Source organism: Rhincodon typus, chromosome 22, assembly GCF_021869965.1.
Source record: "Rhincodon typus isolate 14 chromosome 22, sRhiTyp1.1, whole genome shotgun sequence".
In the NCBI taxonomy this organism is placed as follows: domain Eukaryota; kingdom Metazoa; phylum Chordata; class Chondrichthyes; order Orectolobiformes; family Rhincodontidae; genus Rhincodon; species Rhincodon typus.
The window spans coordinates 5,543,634-5,570,546 of NC_063353.1; the positions used below are offsets into that span (position 1 = coordinate 5,543,634).

Genomic DNA, 26,913 nt, shown 5'->3' on the forward strand with positions numbered 1-26,913 from the left:
CCAATGATGCTGCTTGGCCTGCTGTGTTCATCCAGCTCTACACCTTGTCATCTCAGATTCTCCAGCATCTGCAGTTCCTACTATCTCTGGTAGATACAGGTCCAGTTACAACGTTTAAAAGGCATTTGGACAGGTACATGGATAGGAAAGGTTTAGAGGGTCTTGGGCTGAACGCAGGCAAATGGAACTAGTTTAGTTTGGGAAACCCAGTCGACATGGATGAGTTGGGCCGAAGGGTCTGACTCCATGCTGTATGACTCTATAACAGGTTCAGACTGGGATTTTTTTTTTACGTTAAGCCACTGTGAGCAAGAAGTAACTTTAAAACAACGTGCTCGATTCTAACTCTGTTCTGTCTTGTTTTAGAAATTATGGTACATCACTTTTTGCACAATCCGAAGCCTTGGCTGCAGGGTGTCAACAGGTTTTGTGGCTCTACGGAGAAGAACACAATATAACGGAGGCAGGGACAATGAATCTGTTTCTTTACTGGATAAATGAGAATGGAGGTACAGTATAACAGAAACTGAGCTCAGTTCCACTTGCCTTATTTAGTTTTTGCTTTGTGGACCTTGTGCATCGACTGATATATTATTAAGGAAGGAGAATAATGACCTTGCATTTATATAGTGCCTTCCACAACTATAGGTCATCTCGCAACCAGTGAAGTACTTCTTAAGGTGCAGTCACTGTAGGAGACATGGCTGGCCATTTATGCACAGTGTGATCCCACACACCAATGACCTTATCTTCACAGTGTTGATGAGGGATAATTATTGGCCAGCACGCCAGCAGAACTGTCTCCCACTCTTCTGAAATTATGCCACAGGATCTTTTTTTAAAGGATGTTTTTCTAATCGACCTATTCAGACCTGTTATGAGACAGGTAGGGACTTGAACCCAGGCCTCCTGGCTTAGACTAAGAGTGTTCATGGGATCTTTTACATCTTGAGAGGGCTTGGTCTGTCGCCATGTTTGAAAGAAAGCAACTCTGGAATTGTTGCACACCCTCACCACTGCACTAGGGAGTCAGTCCCAGAGGAGAGAGGGATACCACTGCATCAAGGCTGGCATCTGAATAGTGGTCCAGTCTGTTGCCCCGTGACATGAACAGTGTTCGTAAGTCTTGGGACTGCAGCCATTGGAAGCACAAGGGCTTGGCATAGGCACGAGAAATTGGTAGGAGAGTGCCATCAAGCATGTCTGATTAAGCATCCTTTTGAATAAATTGCATAGCTTGGCTCAGCATTGAACTGACATGCAAAGAGGTGACCTATGTGGCTCCTATCAGGCCAAGTAGAGAAATGCCAAGACTCTGCCTGAAATTGATTGACTTAACCGCTTTATTTATGTCAGGAAATGGAGAAGGCTGTTCAGTCTCTTGGGCGTTTACCATTCAGTCCAAGTTACCATTCAGTCCTATCATGGCTGACCCCCGGTAGCCAGCTCTACATTGGGTCCCCATACCTTGATGCTGTAGTGATTGTAAGGAGGTCAGCCAAGTGGATCTCATAGAATAGGAGTTCCCCGAATGGGGCTGGTCCAATCAGGGAGCCCCAGCTGACAGATAAGAACAGGAGTGTCAGGGGTTCTGTTCACACTGAGAGCTGGCTCTGAGGGAGCTGGATCAGTGTTAAGGACTCTCCACGTGTAAATAAATGGGGACTTGGTGACTGGATTCCAACATCTGTGGAGTTTCGTCAGATACCCTAAAAGTAATTGAGATATAATTATGAGACTCCAGAGTTCTTCAGTATGAATATAAAGGGATTCCCAGTGTAGTTTTATACATAGTAAAGGAAATGAAGTTTTCCTGATCTCTTTATGAGGAGGAAGTTCCCTAATAAATGTGATTCCTTGCCAACTGCAGGTTGCCTTTGGTGCATTTCCGGAAATGTATTCATCATTTACATTCCCAAAGCTGAGATATCATTAAGTAAATAGAAGTCAGCTTAATCCTTTGAAGCATAGAGGGACCTACCTGAGATATTGCTGTCAGTTCTCCTTCAGATGTTCGTTTGGGGCTGTGCCTGTAGTGAAACACCAGCTCGATCCTCCCCAGGCAGGCACACTAATATATTCTCTAATCTGACTGCAAAAGATTTTAGGGAAAACTATGCAAACTGAATCGGTAAGGGATGCAAAATAAGGATGTAATTGTCTCAGAGCTGAAATCCTCTACCTAGTTATGTTAATACAGAGATTAATGGTAAGTTCAGTTTCTGATAGCAGACTGCTTTCTATGGTTTGATGAGTAGTATGAATTGATCTATCAATACTGGAGTGAAAAGGTTGTCAAAATAAAATATAGCTATTGAAGGGTTTGCTATTCTGCAGATTACAGGAGATGCCCTAACTTGCTACTTACTACAATGTACTTTTATGTAGCACCTTGTCTGATCTCAGGATGTCTCCTGTCACCCCTCATCGTCAAGAGTTAATCTTAATTTGAAGCCATGGTCACTGTTGAAATGTAGTAAATGTGGCAGGAAATTTTCACACAGCAACATCCCATGAGTCACAGTGAAATAAATTACTTTTGCTTTCGGCTGTGTCAAAAGAGTAAATCCCCTGTGATTTCCTGGGGTTTTTCCCACAGTGAGAGAAAGATGAGACAATATGCTAGGAATTCTGGTTGTTTTTGCATGTTAAGCTGTTGGGCTGGAGGATGCTCGATAAAGCAGTTCCTGTAATTCGCAGGGGCAGTGCACAGTGCAGTACTGCAAGGTTCACATACCATTCAAGGGGCAAAATGCATTCATTATTTTAAAGGTAAACTCAAACCCAGCCGTGAAACTGTGATGGGCATTGCTGTTGTGAAGTCTTTAACTGGGACCATTGTCCTCAGCCCTTGGCATAAGCTTCATTCTCTAGCCACTGATCAAATCTCCATTCCCTCCCTCCACGGACACTGCCTGAGACTGAACCAGACTGTTCACAACCCACATTATATCCTCTCCATTATCAAGACTACTCCATGTCAAAGATAGTCCATCTGCGCCCCTACCTCAGGCTATCTGCTTTGGAAACTCCCACTCGTGCTTTAGCATAATTTACAATGGGCTATCATCTCCCACTTTGAGCTGATCAAATCTGTGCTGTCCATGTCCTACATTGAACCACGTTCCATCCACCATTAGCCTATGCTGGTTCCCCTGTATTGGTGGTCAGTCCCCCAGTTAATTTCTATGTCTGTCCCTGACCCTGGTCCTCCTCTGTTTCTGTAATCTTCCTTTACTCTACAATCTCTCCATTCCTTAAATCATAGCTCTCACATGTCCCGGTTTCCTTCCTACTTCCATTGGTAATTGTGCATTCAACTTTCATAGCATCATAGAATCCCTACAGTGTGGAAAGAAGCCATTCAGCCCATTGAGTCTGCATGGATCCTCTGAAGAGCATCCCATCCGGACCCAGACCCACCCTACCCTATCCTTGAAACCCTGCATTTCCCATGGCTAATCCACCTAACCTCCAAATCCTTGGACACTGTGGGCAATTTAGTATGACCAATCCACCGATTCTGCACATCTTTGGACTGTGGGAGGAAACCCGAGCACCTGGAGGAAACCCACACAGACATGGGACAATGTGCGTTCTCCATGGTTTCATGGTCCTTGGATCTATAACTCTCTCCCTAACCCTCCCCAGTACTCTACCTTTCTCTCCCAGTAAGATGCTCCTGAAAGCTTGCCTCCATGACCAAACATTAGATCATTTGCCTTGTTATCTCCTGACGTGGCTCAGTTTTTTGCCCGATAAAACCCCACAATGTTTTCCGCTATAAAAAGCGTGATGTAAATGCATATTTCTCTTACTTGTGCCGGGCTGTTTTATCAACGTTTTCACTGATTATTGGTAGCCCAGCCTTCAGAATATCAAGGACCTGAGCTCTGCATTTCTGTCCCTATGTGTCTCTGTCTACTTCATTAGATTGCCCATTAATACCATCCCCTTTTGAGTAGTTATACGTCATGATCTTGAATATCCCCCTAAGTGACTAGGTGCCAAATTTTATTTGTAACGATTCTGTGAAGCACCTTGAGAAGTTTTGAAAATGTTGAAGGTGTTTTTTTCAAGTTGTTGCTGTTGGATACTGAACATGACAGGGGACATCAGTGACATTTAGCCTTGGATCTGATGAGTGTGATTCACATTGTCCACAGAAGGAGCAGCCAACTTGTACATGCACTGTCGAAAGGACAGGTATTTGTGATCAACCACCCATAGTCCCAGCAAGGCTTGAGTACATCTTGCTTGAAGCTGAAATAAGCTGAATGTATTCTTGATCCTTACGGGGGAAACAAGTGTATTTTATTTAGAACTGGCCATAGTGCACTGAACCAGCTTGACCATATATTGCCCCATGGCACTGTGAAAGTTATCGCTGGAATAATCCCTTTGGGATTTGCACATTTCAAGCATCAATCCATCAAAATCTGAATAAATCTTCAAGATCGGTACAATACTGTGAGACCAAGTTCTGAAAAGATTCTTCAGTACAACCATATTTATCCACCTGTCAGACCTAATGCCCAAGTGTTTAGAGCAAAATAAAAAGACGCTTTGTGTAATTTGAATTACAAACTGCTTGGATGTTCTTCATAAGCAGAAATGCCTGCATACACCTCTGTTGTATTCTTCCTACTGTGATATGGGTCCACTGCTGTCGAAGACCTAGCGCATGCCCCTTTTAACCTTTTACATTTGATTGTTTTCATGTCCTACTGCTTGGTCTCCCATTTGGCACCTGCCATAAATCTGAGTTTGCCTGGAGCTCTGCCATTCTAACTCACACCGAATCCTGTTTACCCATCACCTCTGTGTTCACTCACCACCACTGGCTCATATTCTAGCAGTGGCTTAGAATGGAGTCGTAGAATTTTTACAGCACAGAAGCAGGCCCTTTGGCCCGTTGTGCCTGCATCAGTCATCAAACATCCATCTGTTCCAATCCCATTTTCAAGGCCTATGTTCTTGTACGCAATGGCATTTCAGGTGTTGATCTAAATGTCTCGAGAGTTCCTGCTTCTACCACCTTTTTTTAGGCTATGAGTCCCAGATACCCCCAACTCTCTGGGTGAAAACCTCTTCCTCCAATCCTCTCTAAACCTCCTGCTTCTTATCTTTAAAACTGTGTTGCCTGGTTATTGACCCCTGTGCTAGTGGGGAGAACTCTCTCCCTGGCTATGCCCCACAGTGAGAACCCGCCCCTTTCAGCTTTCTGTTCTCTAAGGAAAACGTCATCATCTATCTAGTCTTTCTTCAGAATCACTTCAGCCCAGACATCATCCTGGTGAATCTCCTCTGCACCCCGTCCTGTGCAATCACATCCTTCCTTTAGTGACCAGAACTTCACACAGTACACCAGCTGTGGCCTAACTAATGTTATGTACAACTTAACCTCCCTGCTCTTGTATTGAGTGACTCGACTAACAAGGACAAGGAGCCCATATGCCTTCTAAACGACCCTATCCACCTGCCTTGTGTCTTCAATGAATTATGGCCTTAATTTTAAAATTTACATCCTTGGATCTAAATCCCTTTGTGGCCTTCACCCTTCCTACCACTGTGATCTCTTTCAGTCCTTTAATCTTCTAGAGATATCTGTGCTCTTCCAATTCTGGACATTTGCACATCGCAGATATTCAGCTCCGCACTGTTGGTTGCTGTAGCATCAGCTGCCTTAGACCCACATTCTGAAACCCCCTCCCTAGCCCACTGTATCTTTCTTTCCTCCTCTAGGTCACTCCTCGAAAAACCATTTCTGACTGAACTTTTTGTCAACCGCCCTAATATCTCCTCGTGTGTCTCAGTGACAAAATTTGTTTGATAACATTCCTGTCAGCTGCCTCGGGGAGTTATACTAGAAAGGGTGAGCTAAGTGCAAGTTATTCTTTTAAAGCAAACACACCCAAGAATTGAAGTTGTCATGTCAACTGTGTTTTCTCAGTGGGTAGCAGTGAGATGACATGTGCTGCAAGTTTGTTTCAAAGAAATTGTGGAAAATGTGTTGTCACTTTTAAATCCTAACACTATAATTTTCCCTGTGTAAGTCCTTGACAGTATTTCATGGTAAAGAATGTACGTGCACAGCAACACTGACAGACAATTATAATGACTGCTTTGAAGCCGCTGTTTGTTTCAATCATTGAATTGTTGAATGTTGCACACATAAGAAGCCCATTCAGTCTAGAGTACTCATGTTGGCTGTCCAAAAAGGCATTGCCATTTTCTCCCATTACTCCGGCTCTTAGGCTTCTTTTTAAATTTTCACTATTCAAAAAATTTGCCCATTTCAGACATGCCCTTTTCAAAATATTTGCCCATTTGTTTTTAACATTCTGCATTAACTACGGTTTGTAGCAAAGAATTCCATTGCCCAACCACACCAGGAGTGTTTTTTTAAAAAAAATAAACAAATTCTTGCAACCACCGAACCTCTGCTTTTGTCGTTTTGTTGAGGTTATAAAGCCCAAGTCCAGCTACTGGCTCACAGATCGGCCATCTGATTTGATCTGATTTATCTGCTATGAGAGCGCAGTACCTTTATGCCTGCTCTCGATGGTCTTTTTCTCTCTGCCAGGATCTGCCTACGCCCTCCCTTTTAATCTGGAGGGCAGGTTTGCAGAACCTCTAAGAAAGCAGTGTGTGCTTTGGTGGTGCTGCTGTGATTTGAACCGAGTGAAGGTTTTGCCTTTTCTCCGGTAGCAGTACAGTAATTGTAATGAGGTGATTGCAACAGCCACGATCAGGGAACTCCTTATTCTGTGAGGTCCAGCTGGCTGACCTTGGTGCAGTCACTAACAGGGGAGCAGCCGGGTCTCTTGAGTGAGAGGGCTGTCTGTTTGGAATCCCCCTCCTCACCCTTGAACACAGACACTTCAGCGCAATATTGATGGAGTAGTTCACAATTAGAGATTTGTATCAAAAAGACACATATCAAATGGAGACATCCACTACTCTCTTTGTGCAAACCAAGAGGATGCTATGAGTATATTCAAAGAAAACAGGGAAATTTTACCACCCAATATTTGACCTAAAACAGATTAGCTGCTGCAATCCTGTATTAAAACAGTGACTACACTGTCAAAGGGCTGTAAAGTATGATATCCTGAGGCCAGAGACTTGTAAAAATGCAAGTCTTTTCTCCAGTTGGTTTTAAATGGCTTTAATAGATTTTCAGAATTGCATTCAGTGTTGAATATTTCCACTGGATGTTGGGACCCTGGAGATGGTGCTCACTACAGATCATGACCCCCAATGGTGCCTGACCCTTGCCCTTGTGTGCAACTGATTCACAGGCCTACAGCGAACATCCAGGAGTGCTGAGCAGCCGTGAAGGGTAAGCTTGTGCCTGAGGGAGGGGAAGGCACTACCAGTGTAGGTGGGAGACCACAAAGGTACAAAAAGATGGAGACACCCTCTCAGAACTTTTCAAATTGTGGTGGGGGAGCCTCATTGGTCTCTTGTGGCTTCAGGTGTGGGAGGATTCAAAGGAGGTGGGAGTGTCCCCAACCACTCTGGCCTGTCGATAATAGGCACCTACAGGAGCCTGTCTGCTATTGAGGAGACCGTGCTGGCATTGCCAGTTTTCCTCATCCAGTAGGGACGTGATTGATCTTAATTGGCTACCCATTAGCTGGTGCTGATCATGACCCTGTTCTGCCAGGATCCCTCGGCGGTGAATATGTGTCAGGATACATCCTAGCTTGGAATTCTCTCAATCTGCACCCATCATGGGGAGGCAGTAAAGCAGTGATAATGTCATTGTAACTGCCCATCCAGGACCCAAGGCACTGACCCAGGATATGGGTTCGAATCCCATTATGGCAGACGGTGCTATTTGAATTCAGTAAACTCTGGAGTGAAAAGCTGGCCCAATGGTGACCATTGTCGCTTGTAGTAAAAACCAATGTAGCTTTTAGGGGAGGTAGTGGCAATGTCACTGGACTAGCAATCTAGACCGAGGCCAATGTTTCCGGGACATAGGTTTAAATCTCACCATGGCCAACCTCAATATTTAACTTCAATAAAATCTTGAATAAAGAGCTGGCCTAATGACTGTTGACTGTCATGAAATCTATCTGGAAATGTCCTTATCTGATCTGGACAGGTGAGGGTGGGCAGTAAATGTGATGCTCGAACCCTATGAATGCATTTTTAAAAATCTCTGACTCGATATAGTTACAACATTTAAAAGTCATTTGGACAGGTAAGTGGATAGGAAAGGTTTAGAGCGATATGGGCCAAACACAGGCAAATGGGACTAGTTCAGTTTAGGAAACCTGGGTGGCATGGATGAGTTGGGCCGAAGGGTCTGTTTCCGCGCTGTATGACTCTATTCAACTTGCACCTCCAGCACCATCGCCGTTGGACTGGCAAAGTTCATTCCCGGATGCTCCAGGATTCTTTTTACCACAATGGCTAGGGCAGGGAGTAATGTAAATAAACTGTTTAGGCCATTTGCCAACAATTTTCATTTCCTGCATCATCAAACTGTTGCATCTCACGCAGACAAAATTTTGAAAACCGGCTGGGCTAAGAAATCAGTGGTGCATTGGCTTTGGAACATCTTGAGTTTGTGAAAGGCACCGTTTGTGATTCTACAGTCTTCCTTTTTGCCGCCCTGCATGAGTCTAGGGGTAGACTCGATGCTGGAGATTGGGTACTGGGAGAGTAAAACTGATTTTCATAGAATAGAATCGTAGAATCTCTACAGTGTGGCAACAGGCCCTTCGGCCCAATAGGTCCACAGTGACCCACAGAGCATCTCACCCAGACCCATGCTCCTATAACCCACCTAATCTACACATCCCTGAACACTATGGGCAATTTAGCATGGCCAACCCACCTAGCCTGCACATCTTTGGACTGTGGGAGGAAACTGGAGCACCCGGAGGAAACCCGTCAAACATGGGGCGAATTGCAAACTCCACAGTTGCCTGAGGGTGGAATCAAACCCGGGTCCCTGGCACTGTGAGGCATCAATGCTAACCACTGAGTCACCATGCCACCTGTTTTGTAAACCAAGCCTGCTGCAAGGGTTCAGATGTTTATCAGATGAATGTTTACCCCTTGAGACTATGCAATGCGTCAGTCCTACAGAGAGCATGGGTGCATACAGGAAATCTGACTTGGAGAATGGGTTGCTGCAGCTTAAGAACAACTTGCGTTGATAAAGAGCCTCTTGATGTAGTTAAACATCTCAAGACAATCTACACTCTTATCAGACAGAATGTCAAGGCAACAGAAGGCGGTGTCACTAATGATGGGGTGAAGAAAACCTCAGATGAAAACTGTTGCCTACGAGAAATTACAAGTTGACATTTGTGATGCACATAGATAAATGTTTTAGATTCAGTCTGACGCCTGGTTTTGCATAATTAGATAACCTGGTGCTGAGAACAGCCCTTGAATCCTTTGATAGGCGCCTACATGCATTTAACATGTTGGGAATGCAAGGGAGGCAGTGTTGCAATTAAAACTGCGAGGAGATGCACAGAAATGGGCCAGAGCTGAGCCATTCCAGGCTGTGGGCAGAAAGGGAACAATGCCCGTTCTTCAGTCCCTTTAATGCTGTGGGTTGTCCTGTGTGTTTAGGTGTTGTCTTTACCATTCAAAGTGGAAACCTTGCAGGGACCGAGCTTGGCTCCCTCAAGCATTTTTTAAAATTCATTCACAGGATGAGGGCATCGCTGACCAAGCAGCATTTATTGTCCATCCCTAATTGCCCAGAGGGCATTGAGAGCTAACCACATTGCTGTGGGTCTGGTGTCATATGTCAGCTGGACCAGGTAAGGATGGTAGACTTCCTTCCCTAAAGGGCATTGGTGAACCAGATGGGTTTTTCCTAACAATCGACAATGGTTTCATGGTCATCGTTAGATTTTTAATTCCAGATTTTTTTTTTAAAATTTAATTCAGATTCTATCATCTGCCATGGCAGGATTTGAACCCAGGTTCCCAGAACATTATCTTGCCCTCTGGATTGATAGTCCAGCAATGATACCACTAGGCCATTGCCTCCCCAATGACATTTATGATCCTGAGCTGTTATTTTCATCCTACAGTCTCATTGAGATGGTTTGAGGTTCACATCCCTCCTTTGTCAGGCCATGTGGAGATTGTATTTGTGTATAGAGATCTGGGCATGCTCACTACACTCACTGATTGACTTGGATTATGTGAAAGTCCTGTGGAGGTGTGCAGCCTATCTGTGCATCTCCTGAATACTGTCGCCTGGGAATGATCTGATTGAAGTGTTAAAAATGTTAAAGGATTCAATAGGGTGGATATGGAGGAATTAAAACCTCAGCTGGAGGTATCCAGGACAATGGGGTACAATCTTAAAATGAAAACCCGGCCATTTCAGGAACAGAAGTCAGCAAGTCCATCTTCACACAACAGCGAGTGAAAATCCCCCTGGGGACAGTGGATGCTGGGAGTCTCAAGACTTCGTTTGAGAGAGTTTAGTTGTGTCAGTGTATCAAAGAAGGTTTGTAAGTGGAATTAAGATACAGAAGAGCCATCAGCTGATTCAGTAGGGGAACAAGTCTGAGGAGCTGAATGGGACCCTCTTGTTCTTGTGCTTTCCTTGCATACTTGGTTGGTTTGTCAAACTGACTAACATCGCAGGGTCATCAGCTGTATCTAGAGCCAGGTCCATGTTAAAGGAGACAGTGGACCAGAACAACTCTGATGGTCATTGACTTTATTGTATGGATGTATCATGGATAGCTGTGTGAGAGGCAGGACTGTCTAGTACAGTACATCAGGCCTTCTGGCACAGCATCCTCTCTCTGCCACTCATGGGAAACCTGCTGCATGGCTGAGCATCCTCATTTGATGCAGTACCGTTTACATCAGCTCACCTCACAACCAGCCCTTTCTGGATCTTCTTAGTCCCTTTCCTCTGCCAAGCCAAGTGCTGCTGGAATACTGAGTACAAGCAATATGAACAGGCAGGTGGAACATAGATCCCACTGTTCAATAACATTGATCAAATGTTCGATTATATTCAGGTGTCATAGAGTCATATAGCAAGGGAACAGATCCTTCGGGTCCAACCAGTCCACGCCAACCATAGTCCCAAACTAAACTAGTCCCACCTGCCTGTGTTTGGCCCATATCCCTCCAGACATTTCTTATTCATGTACTTATCCAAATGTCTTTTAAATGTTGTAACTATACGCGCATCCACCACTTCCTCTGGCAATTCATGGTGCATGCTCTCTGTGGAAAAATGTTGTCCCTCATGTCCTTTTTAAATCTTTCTCTTCTCACCTTAAAAATATGCCCCTTAGTTTTGAACTGCCCCCACCTTAGAGAAAAGACCCTTGATTTTCACCTTATCTATGCCCCTCATGATTTTATAAACCTAAATACGGTCACCCTCAACCTCCTACGCTCCAGTGAAAAAAGTCCCAGTTTTTCCGGACTATTTTTATATCTCAAATCCTGCATTCCCAGCAACATCCTGGTAAATCCTTTCTCAATCCTCTGGGAATTCACTCATGATCTGACATACAAGAGTGCACCAGCTCATGTTGTGCTTGCCCCTGCCTTTTGTTTTCCCGTAGTCCTCCAAATTCCTCCTTTCTAAAATAGGGATCCAGGTCCCTTTGCAGAGTTACTATGGAATGTGCTCCTGCCACTCTTTCAGACAAGGTCCTCACACTGAGATGCAGGAACAGTGATGGATAGGTTACCCTCCCTAACTATCCATTCCCTACCCCAATAACATTAGCGTCAGCCAATTGGAGTACAGTCCCGGTGATTACTCATTTTAGAAGCGTCTTTGGTACAAGCCATGATCTGTCCTAATTTACTGTAGCCAATCCCAAATCGATAGTGGATTAAATCTTTGCACTGATGACAATTCCGAATCAAAAACAAAAAGAAAACTTGTATAGCACTTTCATAGGCACCGAACTTCTATTGGACAGTAAGTGAAGTGCAATTACTGTTGAAATGTATGTCACGCAACAAGGTCCTACACACAGAAATGAGGTGGGTGATGGCTAAATAATTAGTTCATAATACAAACCCAGGAAGTACTGGAGAAACTCAGCAGGTCCTGTAGCATCTCTAGAGAGAAACAGAGCTAACCTCTGATACAGGTCTTCAGTTCTGCCTCCCTTGCATTTCCAACATGTTAAATGCATTGCAATGTTTCATTTCTGAGAACAGACCCATATCAGACTTGAAATGTTAACTCTGTTTCTGTCTCCACAGATGCTGTCAAACTCTGTTGAGTTTCTCCAGCATTTTTCTGTGTTTGCTTCAGATTTCCAGCATCTGCAGTATTTTGCTTTCTGTCAGTTTACAATGTTGGTTGAGAGATAAGTAATGTCCAGGCCATCAGGAAAAGGCTTTCCTCTGAACAGTGCCTTTTTATAACCACATGAGAGCACAGATATCACCTAAAGGGGTAGCACCATCAGTGGAACAACACTGGAATGTCAGTCCAGATCATACATCAAGTCTCTGGTGTGGGACTCAAACTCCTGACCTTCTAGCTAAGAGGCAGGATTTCTTCCTCTGTGCCAAAGTTGTCACTTCCTCTGGAAGCTTTCTCAATGTGGTGGTGTCCCTTTGATAAGTACCGAGCAGTTACTGGAGGCTCCCTTGCGGGGAGGGAAGGAAAAATAATGCAACAATGGGCCATTCCTAGCCATTCTGCTGATGGACTAAGAGATGCATCAACAGAGGTCTGGGAATAAGCCACTGTCTGCTTGAGTGAGGACAGAATCTAAATCTCTCTGTTTGTTAGAAATTGCTACACAGCCAACTTAATAATGCACGTAGTTTATTTTACTGCTGTAACGAATATCCCGTACCCTGTCAATCTCTGTTAACTGTTGATGAAGATAATCTGAAGAGAGGGAGAATGGAGGAATTGCTTGCTAGATGGATAGTGGCACAATGATACATCACTGGTCTGGTAATCCAGAGGTCTGGGCTGAAGCTCTGGGGAAGTGAGTTTAAATCTAACCACGACAGGTTGTGGAGTTACAATTCAATTAGTAAGTCTAGAATATAAATCTGATCTCTATAATGGTGACCATGACAGTTTTCTTGATTGTTGTAAAAAACATTCTCTGACTCATAACACCCTATACTAAGGAGGCCTGACCTATATGTGACTCCTGACCCCAACATTGCTGACTCTAAACTACTTGGCACGCCACTCAGTTTAAAGCCAGTGAGGGGTGGACAAGAGATGCTGCCTTTACCATATAGAGATGCCCGTATCCCGTGAGAGACTGAAGGACAGATAAAAGTGAGAAACCAGGCACAGACTGGGCTAGGATTCGACTTGAAAACAAATTCTAAGTCAAAATGCCTTTGGAAGTTTCTGAAAACAAACAAAAAGTCCTTATTTTGTTCATGTAGTCATAAATATCATGAGAAATTAAGATAACTGACAAAGGGACCAGAGTGGAGCATTTGTTTTTAACACAGTGACCTGTTTGAGAGTCTGAGATTCACCTTCTGAAAGGGTGTGGTGAGCAGATACAACAGTAACTTTCAGAGGGGATTCAGATAAATACTGGAAAAGAAGACATTTACAGGGTTATGGGAGAAGGGCAGTAAATGCACAGCTCTTTCAAAGGCATTGGTGATGGGTGCACTTTAAAAGACTGCAGGAAATGGAGCAGAATTGTACAGCTGGTCTGCTACTGGATTTCTTTTCTGGTAGATTGCATGTCTGTAGTGATTGTAATAAGGTCAGCCAGGTGGACCTCACAGAAAGTGAGTTCCCTGAATTAGGGCTGTTAATCTGATCCAATCAGGGAGCCCTGGCTGTCAGATATAAACAGGAGTGTCAGGGGTTCTGTTCACTCTGAGAGCTGATTCTGAGGGAGCTGGATCAGTGTCCAGGACTCTCCATGTGTGACCTGGTGACAGGATACCAGCCTCTGTGGAGTTAGTTCAGTCTTGATTCAGTGTGTTAGTGTTCTTGCTGTATATATATTTGCTTAAGTGTACAATCTGTTCTGTTCTCTAGAGGAGGAGCTGGTAACACCACCACTAGATGGCGTGATATTACCTGGAGTAGTAAGACAAAGCATTCTGGATCTTACACGCAAGTGGGTCAGTAGATATTGCTCAATGAGAGAGCATTACGTTCACTACATTCAAATGGCATCTAATCTGTTATCTGCTAATCTCTCTGTTTAACTTAGATAAGAATGTTAAATATTAGCATAATGCTTATCAGAATCACAACCTGGTTTTAGCCAGTAAGAAAAGCAAGCGTTATGGGGAAATGTGGAGTTGAGGATGATCAGATCAGCTATGATCTCATTGAATGAGAGAACAGACTTGATGGGCTGAATGGCCTACTTCTTGCAGTCTTGATGTACAGTAGTCAACATTGAGACTCAATTTCTGACTGAAGAGTTACCTTAATCTGATGTATCTGTTCACATGCACTTCCATGGGGTAAATATCTGATAAAATATTTTTGGTAGGTGTCAATTTTTGATTGAAAATACATGTGCTTTGTGTATATAATCATAAACAATTCAAATGTATCAGTGTGTCTTGAATTGCAGGTGCTTTGCAATAGTGATTGGACAGATATTCAGTAAACATTCTTAATTAGTGATTTAAGAAATGATGAACAAGACCTAATTGCTTTCCTGTTTATTTGTTCGAAACAAAGAATCAGTTCAAGGTTGAAGAGCGTTCCATCACAATGAAGGAACTTCTCATCGCAACAAAGCAAAACCGGGTCAAGGAGATGTTCGGTTCAGGAACTGCTTGCATCTTGTGTCCAATATCACGGGTCTTGTACCAGGGTGAGGTGAGAAACACGAGGCATCTCGTTCATTGTAAATTGACAAAGTAACTTCAGCCCATGCTTAAGAGAGAGATGAGAGATTCGCTAACTGCAGTAGGCACATCACATTAAAGCACAGTTCAGGAGATATCAACTACCCTCACATAATCGGGCAGGAAGGGGCATTTAACGGGGCGACAGAGTCAGAGTCACAGAGCTGTACAGCATGGGAACAGACCCTTCGGACCAACTTGTCCATGCTGACCAGATATCCTAAACTAATCTAGTCCCATTTGCCAGCCTTTGGCCCATATCCCTTTAAATCCTTCCTATTCATATACCCATCCAGATACCTTTTAGATATTGTAATTGTACCAGCTTCTACCACTTCCTCTGGCAGCTCATTTCATTCATGTACCACCTTCTGCATGAAAAAGTTTCCCCTTAGGTCCCTTTTAAATCTTTTCCCTCTCTCTTTAAACCTATGCCCTCTAGATTTGGACTTCCCTACCCTGGGAAAGAGACCTTATCTATTTACCCTATCCATGCCCGTCAAGATTTTATAAACCTCTATATGGTCACCTCTCAGCCTCCGATGCTTCTGGGAAATTAGCCCCAGCCTATTCAGCCTTTCCCTATAGCTCAATACCTCCACCCCTGGCAACATCCTTGTAAATCTTTACTGAACCCTTTCAAGTTTCTTTCCTATATCAGGGAGACCAGAATTTAGTGCAGTATTCCAAAAATAGCCTAAGCAATATCCTGTACAGTTGCGACATGACCTGCAAACTCTTATACTCAATACACTGACCAAAAATGGCAAGCGTACCAAATGCCTTCTGCACTATCCTGTCTACCTTTTGACTCTACTTCAAGGAACTATGAACCTGCACTTCAAGCTCTCTTTGTTCGGCAACCCTCCTCAGGTCCTTGCCCCAATTTGCCTTACCAAACTGTAGCACCTCACATTTATCTCGATTAAACTCTATCTGCCCCTCCTTGGCCCATTTGCCCATCTGATTGAGGTCTCTTTATACTCTAGAGATAACCTTCTTCGCTGTGCACTACACCACCAATTTTGGTGTCATCTGCAAATGTAATAACGTCCTATATTCACATTGAAATCATTTATATAAATGACGAAAAGCAGTGATCCCAGCACCAATCCTTGTGGCACAGGCTGGTCACAGGCCTCCGGTCTAAAAAAACAACCCTCCACCACCACCCTCTGTCTCCTACCTTCGAGTCAAGGTCCTGATAAAAATAAAAGTGGAAGAATATTTGCTGATCTTAATGGAATACAATTTAAAACAATTACAGGAATAAGTATAAACAGACCAACATCTTTAACATAGTAAACCATACCAACGTGCTTCATAGACACATTATAAGAAATTGATCTCCATTCACATAAAGAAGGTGAGTAGGTGAGCAAAGCTTCATGAAAAGTAGATTTTTAAATGAAAGGATTTAAATACTCTCCAGGTTGTTGAGTGCCTTAAACACAACATCAAGACACCAGCGTTTGCCATTTGATTTAAGGTTAAGTGGTTTTACACCGAGCAATTCAATCTTGACAAAGTTGATACTGAGTCACGTGGAGAGATTAGGGCAGATGATTTGATCTGATTTGGTTTGTTGTTGTCCCAAGTACAGTGAAAAGCTCTGTTTTGTGAGCAGTATGGGCAGATCATAGCATGCAAGGACATAGAGATCGTAGGATGTTTAGACACAGCGAGGCATACAAAATTACAGCTGCACAGGAGGTGCACAAAAGCAAGATCAACATTAGATTTGAGATTAGAGAGGTCATTCAACAGTCTAATAACAGTGGGGAAGAAGCTGTTCTTGAACCCGTTGGTGCATGTGTTCAAACTTCGGTATCTTCTGCCTGGCGGAAGAGGTTGGAAGAGAGCTTTGCTGAGTTGGGAGGGGTCTTTGAGGTTGGCAGCCTTTCCGTGGCAAGAAGAAGTGTGGACAGAGTCCATGGATGGGAGGTTGTCTTCTGTGATGGTCTGGACTGTGCGCACAACTTTCTGTGGTCTCTAATGGGAAAGCAATTGCCATACCAAGAGATAAGTGTGGAGCTGGAGGAACACAGCAGGCCAGGTAGCATCAGAGGAGCAGGGCGCTTCTTCAGAAATGGGGGAGGGGGAAGGGGACTCTGAAATAAATAGAGAGAGGAGGGGTGGGGCTGGGGAAAGTAGGCGGGATGGTGATAGGTGAGTGCAGGTAGGCAGTAGTGAGGATTCAGAAGGGTCTGAAGAAGGGTCCTGACCCAAAATGTCAGCTTTCCTGCTCCTCTGATGCTGCCTGGCCTGCTGTGTTCCACCAGCTCCACGCTGTGTTATCTCTGACTCCAGCATCTGCAGTTCTTACTATCTCTGAGTTGCCATACCAAGTTGTCTTTACTCAGAGAGTAGTAAGGGCGTGGAATGCCCTGCCTGCAAAAATAGTAGACTCGCCCACTTTAAGGGCATTTAAATGGTCATTGGATAAACATATGGATGATAATGGAATAGTTTAGGTTAGATGGGCTTCAGATTGGTTTCACAGGTCGGCGCAACATCGAGGGCCGAAGGGCCTGTATCCTTGGATATTTAGTTCCCAATCCTGATCCCCTTGCAGCCTCGTCTCCGTGATGCCTACCACGTCATACCTGCCAGTTTCGATCCGCGCCACAAGCTCATTTACCTTATTCCTTAAACTGCGTGCATTCAGTTGTAACCCTTTCAGTCCTGTATTAACCCTCCCACTTCTTATTTTCATTCATTTTTCCAGTGTTTGATTGCTAGCCTTTTCCAAACAGTCTGTCCTGTTTGAATGTTCTATGTTCTATGTTCTATGTTCTATGTTACGCACCCAGACGGAATGCTTCCTATTGCGCATCTGTAAAAGTTGATGAGAGACCAAAGTTTGGTCAAAGAGGTAAGTTTTAGGAAGTGTTTTAAAAGAGGGAAGTGAGTTAGAAAGGTAGAGAGGTGTAAGGGCAACCAAAGGCATGGCCACCAATGATGAAACATTTATAAGATGCCAGCACAAGAGAAGTGGCAGATGTCGTGGAAAGATGTGGAGCTGGAGGAGATTATAGAATTAGAGAGGGGACGGATAAGGTCGTGGACGGAAATGGAAACAGTGTTGAGAAATTTGAAATTAAGATGTTTCTCGAGCGATCCCAAAGATGCAACCTGAAATGACTGAGACGGATTAGGTTGCTGCATCTAAGAGGAGGCTTGATGCTTACACCAGGGAGAAGGGAGCAGAGGGTCACAGGATGGGAAGAGGCAGTGAGTGTAGGAGACAACATAGACTAGATGGGCTTAATGTCTGTTTTAGTGCTTTTAATTCTGTGCATTGAAAATTTACATTTCATGATTTTATGCTGTCTGAGCACAATGTGCTGGAATCGAACAAATGTTTTTTTGTGATGAGCTGCCCAAATTTACTCAGGGTCTACACAGGCCTTGTCCCTTTGATGCAGATGGGAGATTGCTTCGCCTGAGATCAATTTTTGCAAGCCTCATTTCGTGCTCAGCTATGACCCAAAATTATCTGTTCCACGCAGGTTGCCTCACAAACCCTTCCTCCTTTTTCGAAAAAAGGCTGAAGTGCAGACAATAGCGGCAGTCACCTGGTTCTCAGCAGCTTCTGTCGGTCCATCTATCAGATCAGGGGATCGGAGACAGAAACCTCTGCTTGGCATCTCTCTCACCCACCAGAGACCATCTAGCAGGAGAAGCATCGTATCCTCAGAAAGCAATTGAGGCAAAAACTTTGAATGTTTTCGAGAAGGAGTTAGATGTAGTTCTTGGTGGCTAAAGGGACCCATGAGTATGGGGAGAAAGCAGAGACAGGGTACTGAGTCAGCCATGATCACATTGAATGGCAGAGCAGGCTCGAAGGGCCGAATGGCCCACTCCTCCTGTTTTTCTACGTTTCTGACTGTTGGTTCTTCCCATTCACAGATGGACCACCAAACAAAATGGCGGCATCTTTTAGCCACTTAGTATCAGCCTCACGCACACAGTCATTTACCGTGATTCAATCTTTCAGGCCATTGCTGACAAATGTAACAAATGTGAGGTGTGAAGTGATACTTGTTGTATTTGCTCAGTTGTTGCAGATTTATCGGCCCTCACAACTAGCCTGGGAATTAGATACTTCCCTGCATTACTGGAAGCTTCTTCCCACTTGACCCATTGCATTGAGAGAATTCAGTGAGGTATGAATGGTTAGAAACTTGTCTCGCCTGCCTCCCCAAACCGCCAAGCACTGATATTTAAGTGGCTGTCTAGGATTGGCATAGATGGCAGTGACACAGTTATAACCTTGCACTTAGTTTTCTTTCTCTTTGTTTTTCCAGAACCTGCATATTCCAACCATGGAAAATGGACCAAAGTTAGCAACTCAACTCTTTGAAAACCTTGCTGACATACAGGTGAGTGTGTAGCATCACTTCCCTGGGAACATAATGGCCATGACTAACAGTGGCATGCAAGTGAAATTTCATGGGGCGGTGGAGCAGAGACGTGTGTCTGTGTGTGTGTGTCTGGAGGCCAGTACGTTGTTACATTCGTGCATGGGATGTGGGCATTGCTAGTTAGGCCAGCATTTATTGCCCGACGGGTAGTGTAAGAGTCAACCACATTGCTGTGGGTCTGGAGTCACATATGGTCCAGACCAGGTAAGGACAGCAGTTTCCTTCCCTAAAAGATATTAGTGAACCGTATGGGTTTTTTCAATAACTGATAATCATTTTGAGGTCATCATTAGACTCTTAATTGCAGGTTTTGTTTTTATTAAATTCAAATGCCACCATCTGCTGTGGTGGAATTCAAACCTGGGTCTTCAGGTTTCTGGGTTAATAATCTACTGATACTACCACTAGGACATCATCTCCCCAGTTGTGCTCAATGGTTTTTTTCATTGCAGCAAAAATATGGGGTACTCAATAATTAACACCCAGGTGATGAATACATATTTCTTCACCTGTTCTGAAGAAGGGTCACTGAACTCAAAACATTAACTCTGCTTTCTCTACACACATGCTGCCAGACCTTCCAAGTTTCTCCAGCAATTTTGGTTTTTGTTTCCAATTTCCAGCAACTGCAGCCCTCAGCTTCTCTTTGAATGTCCGTACTCCATTGAGTTTATCGGGATGGCCTGGTGTTTAAAAATAAGAAGGATGCAGTAGGATGGCCAAAGAGGGCTTGATCTCTGTTCGGAGTCAGGGGTCCCAACGCCTGAACACTTTCCAGGACCTACCCCCCGCACTGCATCAGAAACACTTGCGTCCTAAATTTTAAAAATTCGACCATCGCATGTAGGGTGTAGCTGACTGGGCCAGCATTTATTACCCTGGAGAAGGTGATGGTGAGCCATCATTTTGAACCGCTGTAGTATATGGGGGTGTATTGACACCTACAGTGCTGCTAAATACAATTGGACTGTTGGGTGAGTTCAGTACCCAGTTAATGGAGCTGAGCATTACCCGGAGATGAGCGCACGACCACTGAGACCCTAACCCATGTCTTATTAAGGTTTAGCATAGCTACCTTGCTATTGCACTTTCTTTCATCTTTGGAATGAAAACTGGAAGTGCCAGAAATATTTGGCAAGTCAGCTGACAACAGGATTGAAGTTTCAAGTCTGCAATCTTTGTCTGAATTGGAAAACCCTCGAGCTGGAACAAGTGCAGAAGGTGTGGGGAAGAGCAGGAGGGAGGGTCTGTGATTTGGTTGGAAGGCTGTAGAGATGAAATAACCAAAGTAATGACGTTGCAAGGCAAAGGGAGATGGTTGTGTGGCAAGTGAAGATGGATCTGGCAGAAGCGTGAATAAGAAAGCAGAATTATTTCCCATGTTGGAAATGACCAACTCTGAGAAAATTGCCCCCATTAAGTGTCACACCCTGATCCCAGCTCAGGGTCTGACACTCTGAGCGGGAATCAGTATCACGATGTAATATTCTATTTTAGTGGTGTCTGGACTGCCTTTTCTTTTCCTTTATATTTATGTAACATCTTTATGATCTCAAGACATACCAAGGGGACTTATGTCCAATGAGTCACTTTTGGTGCATAGTCACTATTATAAATGTAGGGAGTTTGCCATCCAAAATCCACAATCCCACAAACAACAAAGAAATGAAAGACTATTTGAAGTTCTGTTTGTTGAGTGGTAAACATTAGCCACAGCACTGGAATAATTCTCTTGTTCCTTGAGAAGTGACATGAGACCTTTAGTCTTCACTCATGAGGCCAGAATCCATGAAACTTAATTGTTTAATACCTCATCCAAAAATTGGCTTCTCCTACAGTGCTATGCTCTGTGAGAACATAGGTAAAAGGAACACAAGAAGGTCATTGGTTCCCTTCACCAGGTCCACGAGTCAAGCAAGTCATGGTTGATCTAATCATGGCATCAACTCCCTACTTTTCTATCTGTCCACCATAACCCTGGACTCTGTAATAGAGCACAGATCAGTCTAAGTCAGCCTTGGGGAATAAAGGCACTGACTGAGTGCTCTCCACTGCTGTCTGGGTTGGGAGAAATCTAAAGACTAACGACCCACGGGGAGAAGACCCTCCTCCTCATCTCTGAGATTCTTTACTGCGAAACTGTGCCTCTTAGTTTGAGGTTCATCTACAAGAGGAAACCTCCTCTCTGAAATAACTCCACTGAGGCCAGTGTCGCATCACCAAGTCACTGTTTATTTACATGTGGAGAGTCCTTAACACTGACCCAGCTCCCTTAGAGCCAGCTCAGAGTGAACAGAACCCATGACACTCCTGATTATTATCTGTCAGCCAGGGCTCCCTGATTGGACCAGGTTAACAGCCCCAATCGGGGAGCTCATATTCTATGAAATCCACCTGGCTGACCTGACTACATCTCTTCCCCCTCCCTGGGATGTAGGCCTGTTCTTCTTCCGGTGGCTGCTCCTGGGACGTTTTTGCATCAGGCCTGGTTCCTCTGACTCTGCCTCGGTTGCTGGTGGCGTGTACCAGACCATAACCCACTTCTTGACCCCCACACCTCTGGACCAACCTTCATCTTCTGCAGGTAGTAACGGCATCGAGACTGCGACATCTGCTGTGTCCAGCTTGGCCTCAGAGGTTTCTTCGACACGAGGTGGAGGGGGAGAACCTCCACGTTCTGACAGCCTTGCTGGATGATCTGAGGGGCCGGGTATGTTTTGCTCTTGCCTCATTTTAGAGGTTGCAGCTTTCATGTCGTCCATGTGCTTGTTCAGGACCGCCTCTCCAACCCGAATTTTGTATATGACAGGAACCTGACCTAGTGTCGACTATATTTCTTACCAATTCAGGGCCATTTCCGCAGTTTCAACACCAAACTTCATCTCCTGAAGTAAACTGTCTCTCCCGCTTAGAGTCTTGTGACTGGCATTGGCATTCCTGATGCTGTTTTACCCCCACGCCCAGGTCTGGGAAGATCAGGTTTAACCTAGTCCAGAGTTTTCTCCCCATTAGCAACTCTGCTGGAGCTATCCCTGTAGTTGAGTGAGGAGTGGTCCTGTAATCAAATAGGAGCCAGCACAGTTTGGTATCGAGTGAAGCTGTAGGCTGTTACTTTAAGCCTGCCTTCAAAGCTTGGACTGCTCTTTCCACCAGACCATTGGATAATGGATGCTATGGAGCTGTCCTTACATGCCGAATGCAACTCAAGGAAATACTCAAATTCTCTGCTAACTGATGGCCCCCTGTCTATGACTGACACCTCCGTGGTCCATGAATTGCAAAAGATGCTCACAGCTTTTAAATTGGTCCCTGTGTTTGATGAATGAACACAATGCACATTCATCTGCATTGAATGAGGTCCACAATGGCTAAAAATTTGAACCTATGAATGGACCAGCTTTGTTGGCGTGTAACCGAGTACACAGTTTACCTGGCCATTCCCCTGAATGTGGGGGAGCTGTTGGTGGTAATTTTTGTCCTTGGCACTCTCGACACTGCCCCACCAATGTGACTATGTTGACATCCTATCCTGGCCACCAGACATAACTTCTTGCCAACATCTTGGAAACTCCTAAATGACCCTGGTGAAGTTCAGCTGGTATCAGGTGGCAACCCTTGCTCGGGACAGTTGCTCTTGCTCCCCACAAAAGTAATATGCCCATCCTCTACCGTAATCTGGTCTCGCTGGGACCAAAAAGGTTTCAGTTCTAGTTGTGATGGCCCTATGGTTTTCCCCCATCACCACCAGCTGCTTTGGTTTCACCAGGACCAGATTTGTTTATATCCACTCTCTGATGTTTTCAGCGATGACCAGAGGGGTATTCAGAAAGTTTAAAACCAGAATGGACTTGTCTAGTGGTGGAACCATTATTGGTGTATCTGCCAATGGGAGGTGACTCAAGGCATCCACATTTGCCACTTGTTCTCCCAGATGCTGTTCCAACTTGTAATTGTACGTGCTCGGAATGAGAGCTGAAGCTATGGGCGGTATGGTCCTATCTGTTTTAGTAGCTCTAGCAGGGGTTTGTAATCTGTTATTATTACAAATTTACATCTGTAAACGTATTGATGGAACTTCATCACACCAAAGATGACCGCCAAACCTTCCTTCTCTACCTAAGCATATCTTCATTGGGCAACAGCCAAAGTCTGGGAAGCATACGCTATCAGGTGTTCCTCTCCATTGGGCCACCAGTGAGCCAACACTACCCTGATACTGTACAGGGAGGCATTGTGTGTCAGCACCACATCTCGCTTGGGATCGTAGTGTGCCAACACCATAAACGATGAGAGCTGCTTCTTCACTTCCCTAAAGGCTACTCCTTTGCTACGAGACCATTTCCAAGGCTGACCCTTTTTCAATAGCAGATGGAAGAGTGCCAGGATGGCGGCCAGCTAATGTATGAATTTTCCATAATAATTCACGAACACAAGGAAAGACCTAAGCTCCAGGAGCCGGGGCATCCCTGATAGTCCCTAGACCTTCCTGAAAAACATTTGGGTTTTTAATTCGGCTTCACTCAAGTAGCCATTTACTAATCAAAAAATGTTGAGCCAATCAATTTTAATCTTCCTCAACCAATTCCGCTCCAAGCTTGGCCCAAGCCTTTTACTACAATCAGTGCTTACTGAACCAACTGTTTCTCATTTAGAGACTAGAACCGAAGTTGTATCCTTAATCTGTGAAGGGTCCCCAGTGTAGGTTCTCAGCCTGGCCGAGGCCTTAGGCAAACTTAAGGGTTGGAGTCCAGAGTGAATTTTGGTAAAGACTGGTTCCACAATAACTGGGAGAGCTGTGCAAGTATCGATTTCCATTAGAATTGGGTGACCATTTAACCAGACGGTTATTTTGATTGGTTCTGATTTGGATGTTGCTAAGCAATTTAACTGTTCCAAACCAGATGTAAGTGGACTTTCCAGGCTATGCATTCTTCGGGATGCCAGCCTAACTTCTCTGACTCAGTTCAGGCCTAATGAAATTCCTTTGTTGTATTGAGTCTGCACACTGGCAGCAATTACAAAGGCTTGCTGGCCCAGATCCTCAAGGCTTGGCTTTGTTTTGGGGTTTTGCTGTGGGATGACCTGGAGTCTCTCTATTCAGGATGTGTCCTGAGTGAGGCTATGCAATTGCCTTCACTTAAGTGGTGTTCCCCAAGCTCAATCAAACTGGCAAGGGTGTCCACTTCCATTGGAATGCCCTGCAGCTCATTTGCTCCACTTGCATCATCTTCCAATGATAAAGCCAGTTGTAGTGCTTGTTTGAAGTCCAGTTGGGCTTCAGCTAGTGGGTGCTTTTGCATGGTTGCATCATTAGTCCCGCTCTTGTCGCCACTGAAGTAACTCCACAGAGGCCTGTCACCAAGTCACCCTTTATTTACACGGGGCATATTACATGACACTGACCCAGCTAGCTCAGAGCTGGCTCCTAGAGTGAACAGAACCTCTGACTTTCCTGTTTATATCTGTCAGCCAGGGCTCCCTAATTGGGCCAGATTAACAGCCCCAATCAGGGAGCTCATATTCTATGAGGTCCACCTGGCTGACCTCATTACAATCACTACACTCTTAGTATTGACCCTATCAAGCCCCCCTCAGAATCTATCAACACGATCATGGCCTCATTGTTCTAAACGGTGAAGCGTACAGGAAGCCCTGGCACTGTACTAAAATGTCAGGCATAGTTGGGTGCCAGCTATTTTACAAGACCAGCTACACCAGTATGATTGAGTTGCAAGAGATGACATACATTTCAGAAAACAACATTTAAACGCTCAGAGAGGGATAATCTAAGGCTATTACCACAAGATTGGAAAACAAATACCTGTAACACATAAAAGAATCGTGGAGTGGTAATGTGCAGATAATGATAGTGCATTTCCTTCTTTTGGAAATACGTGCGCTTGATGCATGTGTGAGCATGCTGATTTCTGCTGTATACTAACACGATTCCAATATCTTTGACAGTACGGAAGAATAAAGAGTGATTGGACTTTCCTGGTGGTCTAAATGTTGGAACGTAATTGAAAGCAGACTGAGTGAAGAGCTGAGCAGAAGGAGGGCTGAATTTCAAAATAGCACAACGTGCAGTCCGCAGGTTGTGAACATATGGTGAAGGTTCCTGACTGCTATCCATACCAAACTAAAGAACAAGACATTTTGTAATATAAACAGGAATTATAATTGTGTGTATCGTCGCACCTTCTATTCACTAGAGGACCAAAGTCAAACCAGCAGTTGCATGTCAGGCACGACAGTGTCCTCTCACGTTCTAATTGAGCTCTGTTTGATAGGCTTCGGTGCAGGTCCTATTCACAGGTCTCTCTCTGGTTTTGTAGCAGCCCTGTGTGATATTGACTCACAGTGTTACAGACATTTCATCAACCGTGACATATGACTAGATTACCCTACGGCCAGGATGTCAGGGCCGGTTGATTCAGTGTGTTTCGCATGCAGTCAGCAACTGAACAAGAAAGGAATTTGTACATGAGCCATCATTGATGGACTGCTGTTAGGCTAGTGAACCATACAAAATGGGAGCTAATTTTCCCAACCAAACAAAAATAGATTAATGTCTGGAATTGGGGTCAACATCACATTATATTTTATGCTCATGGAATCCTAAATGCCTTTGAATCATATTGTATCAGTAACAGTGACACACAAGCAGTGATCCGAAACTAGATTTGTAACTGGGTGGTTGTAAGGGTTGAAAATGCCAAATAAAGATTCCTGTAAGTGAATTGCAAAGCTTTAAGCCAGCCTCAGAGCTCAGACAGCATGTGAACCTTCAATAATTTACAGTAAGCCTTTAATATATTCCCAGTTACCTTATTACCTACTATGCATATACTATAATATACACTGTCCAGTTGAGTTTTGAAAGATAACATATAAATTATTTCTTTTACATCTGTTTTTGAAGTGTAGGTAACACTAGGATCCGTAGTTATTCCTAATTCTTGGCTATCCTGGAAAAAATGTGCAATCTGAAAGTCAGCCTCATTGTGTGAAATTGAGGCATTTAGGGAATCCAATCAGGTCAGGATGGAAGCTCGAGTAGATTTTAATTTGGGAAGTTTATTAAGGACTGTGGAACCAAGGCAGTCAAACAGAGCTGAGATACAGATCTAACTGATCACATAATCTAACTGATTGACAGAACAGGCTTGAAGGATTGAATGGTCTTCTCTTTATATTCTTCAGTGACAATGAGGCCCATCATTATTTGGTGCCGATCTCTAATTGCCCCCTAGGAAAGTGGAAGTGATTGATGTTAGTGAACTGTTGCAGTCACATGTGGCCCAGAGAGGGTAAGAATGGCAGATTTCCTTTCCAAAAGGACGTTAATGAACCAGATGGGTGTTTTTTTCAATGACAAACAATAACAGTCACCATTATTGACACTAGCTTTAAATTCCGATTTATTAATGAATTAAGGTTTTGGAATAGATCTGTAGCTCGGGTTGTGGGTGCTGAGGTTGGTTGGCTTGCCGAGCTGTTTTGTTGTTCCGCAGACGTTTCGTTATCGTGCTGGGTAGCATCCTCAGTGCAGCCTCTGATGAAGCATCGGTGTGTTTTCCCGCCTGGTTTTTAAGCTCTGGGGTCCGTTGCGATGGATTGCCTCACTTCCGGGTTTCCTCCG

The 26,913-nt window shown here is 44.2% G+C and overlaps 1 protein-coding gene across 1 annotated transcript in view; it reads left to right on the forward strand.

Moving 5' to 3' along the window:
- bcat1 (branched chain amino-acid transaminase 1, cytosolic) overlaps positions 1 to 26,806 on the forward strand; it is a 66,635-nt gene extending 39,829 nt beyond the window's left edge. Inside the window, exons 7-11 of the mRNA XM_020527066.2 lie at positions 367 to 509; positions 14,015 to 14,100; positions 14,675 to 14,815; positions 19,155 to 19,229; positions 25,236 to 26,806. Coding sequence (XP_020382655.2) covers positions 367 to 509; positions 14,015 to 14,100; positions 14,675 to 14,815; positions 19,155 to 19,229; positions 25,236 to 25,277 — 487 coding nt within the window. The 3' untranslated portion in view covers positions 25,278 to 26,806. The remainder of the gene's footprint in view (positions 1 to 366; positions 510 to 14,014; positions 14,101 to 14,674; positions 14,816 to 19,154; positions 19,230 to 25,235) is intronic.
- The last annotated feature ends 107 nt before the right edge of the window (positions 26,807 to 26,913 follow it).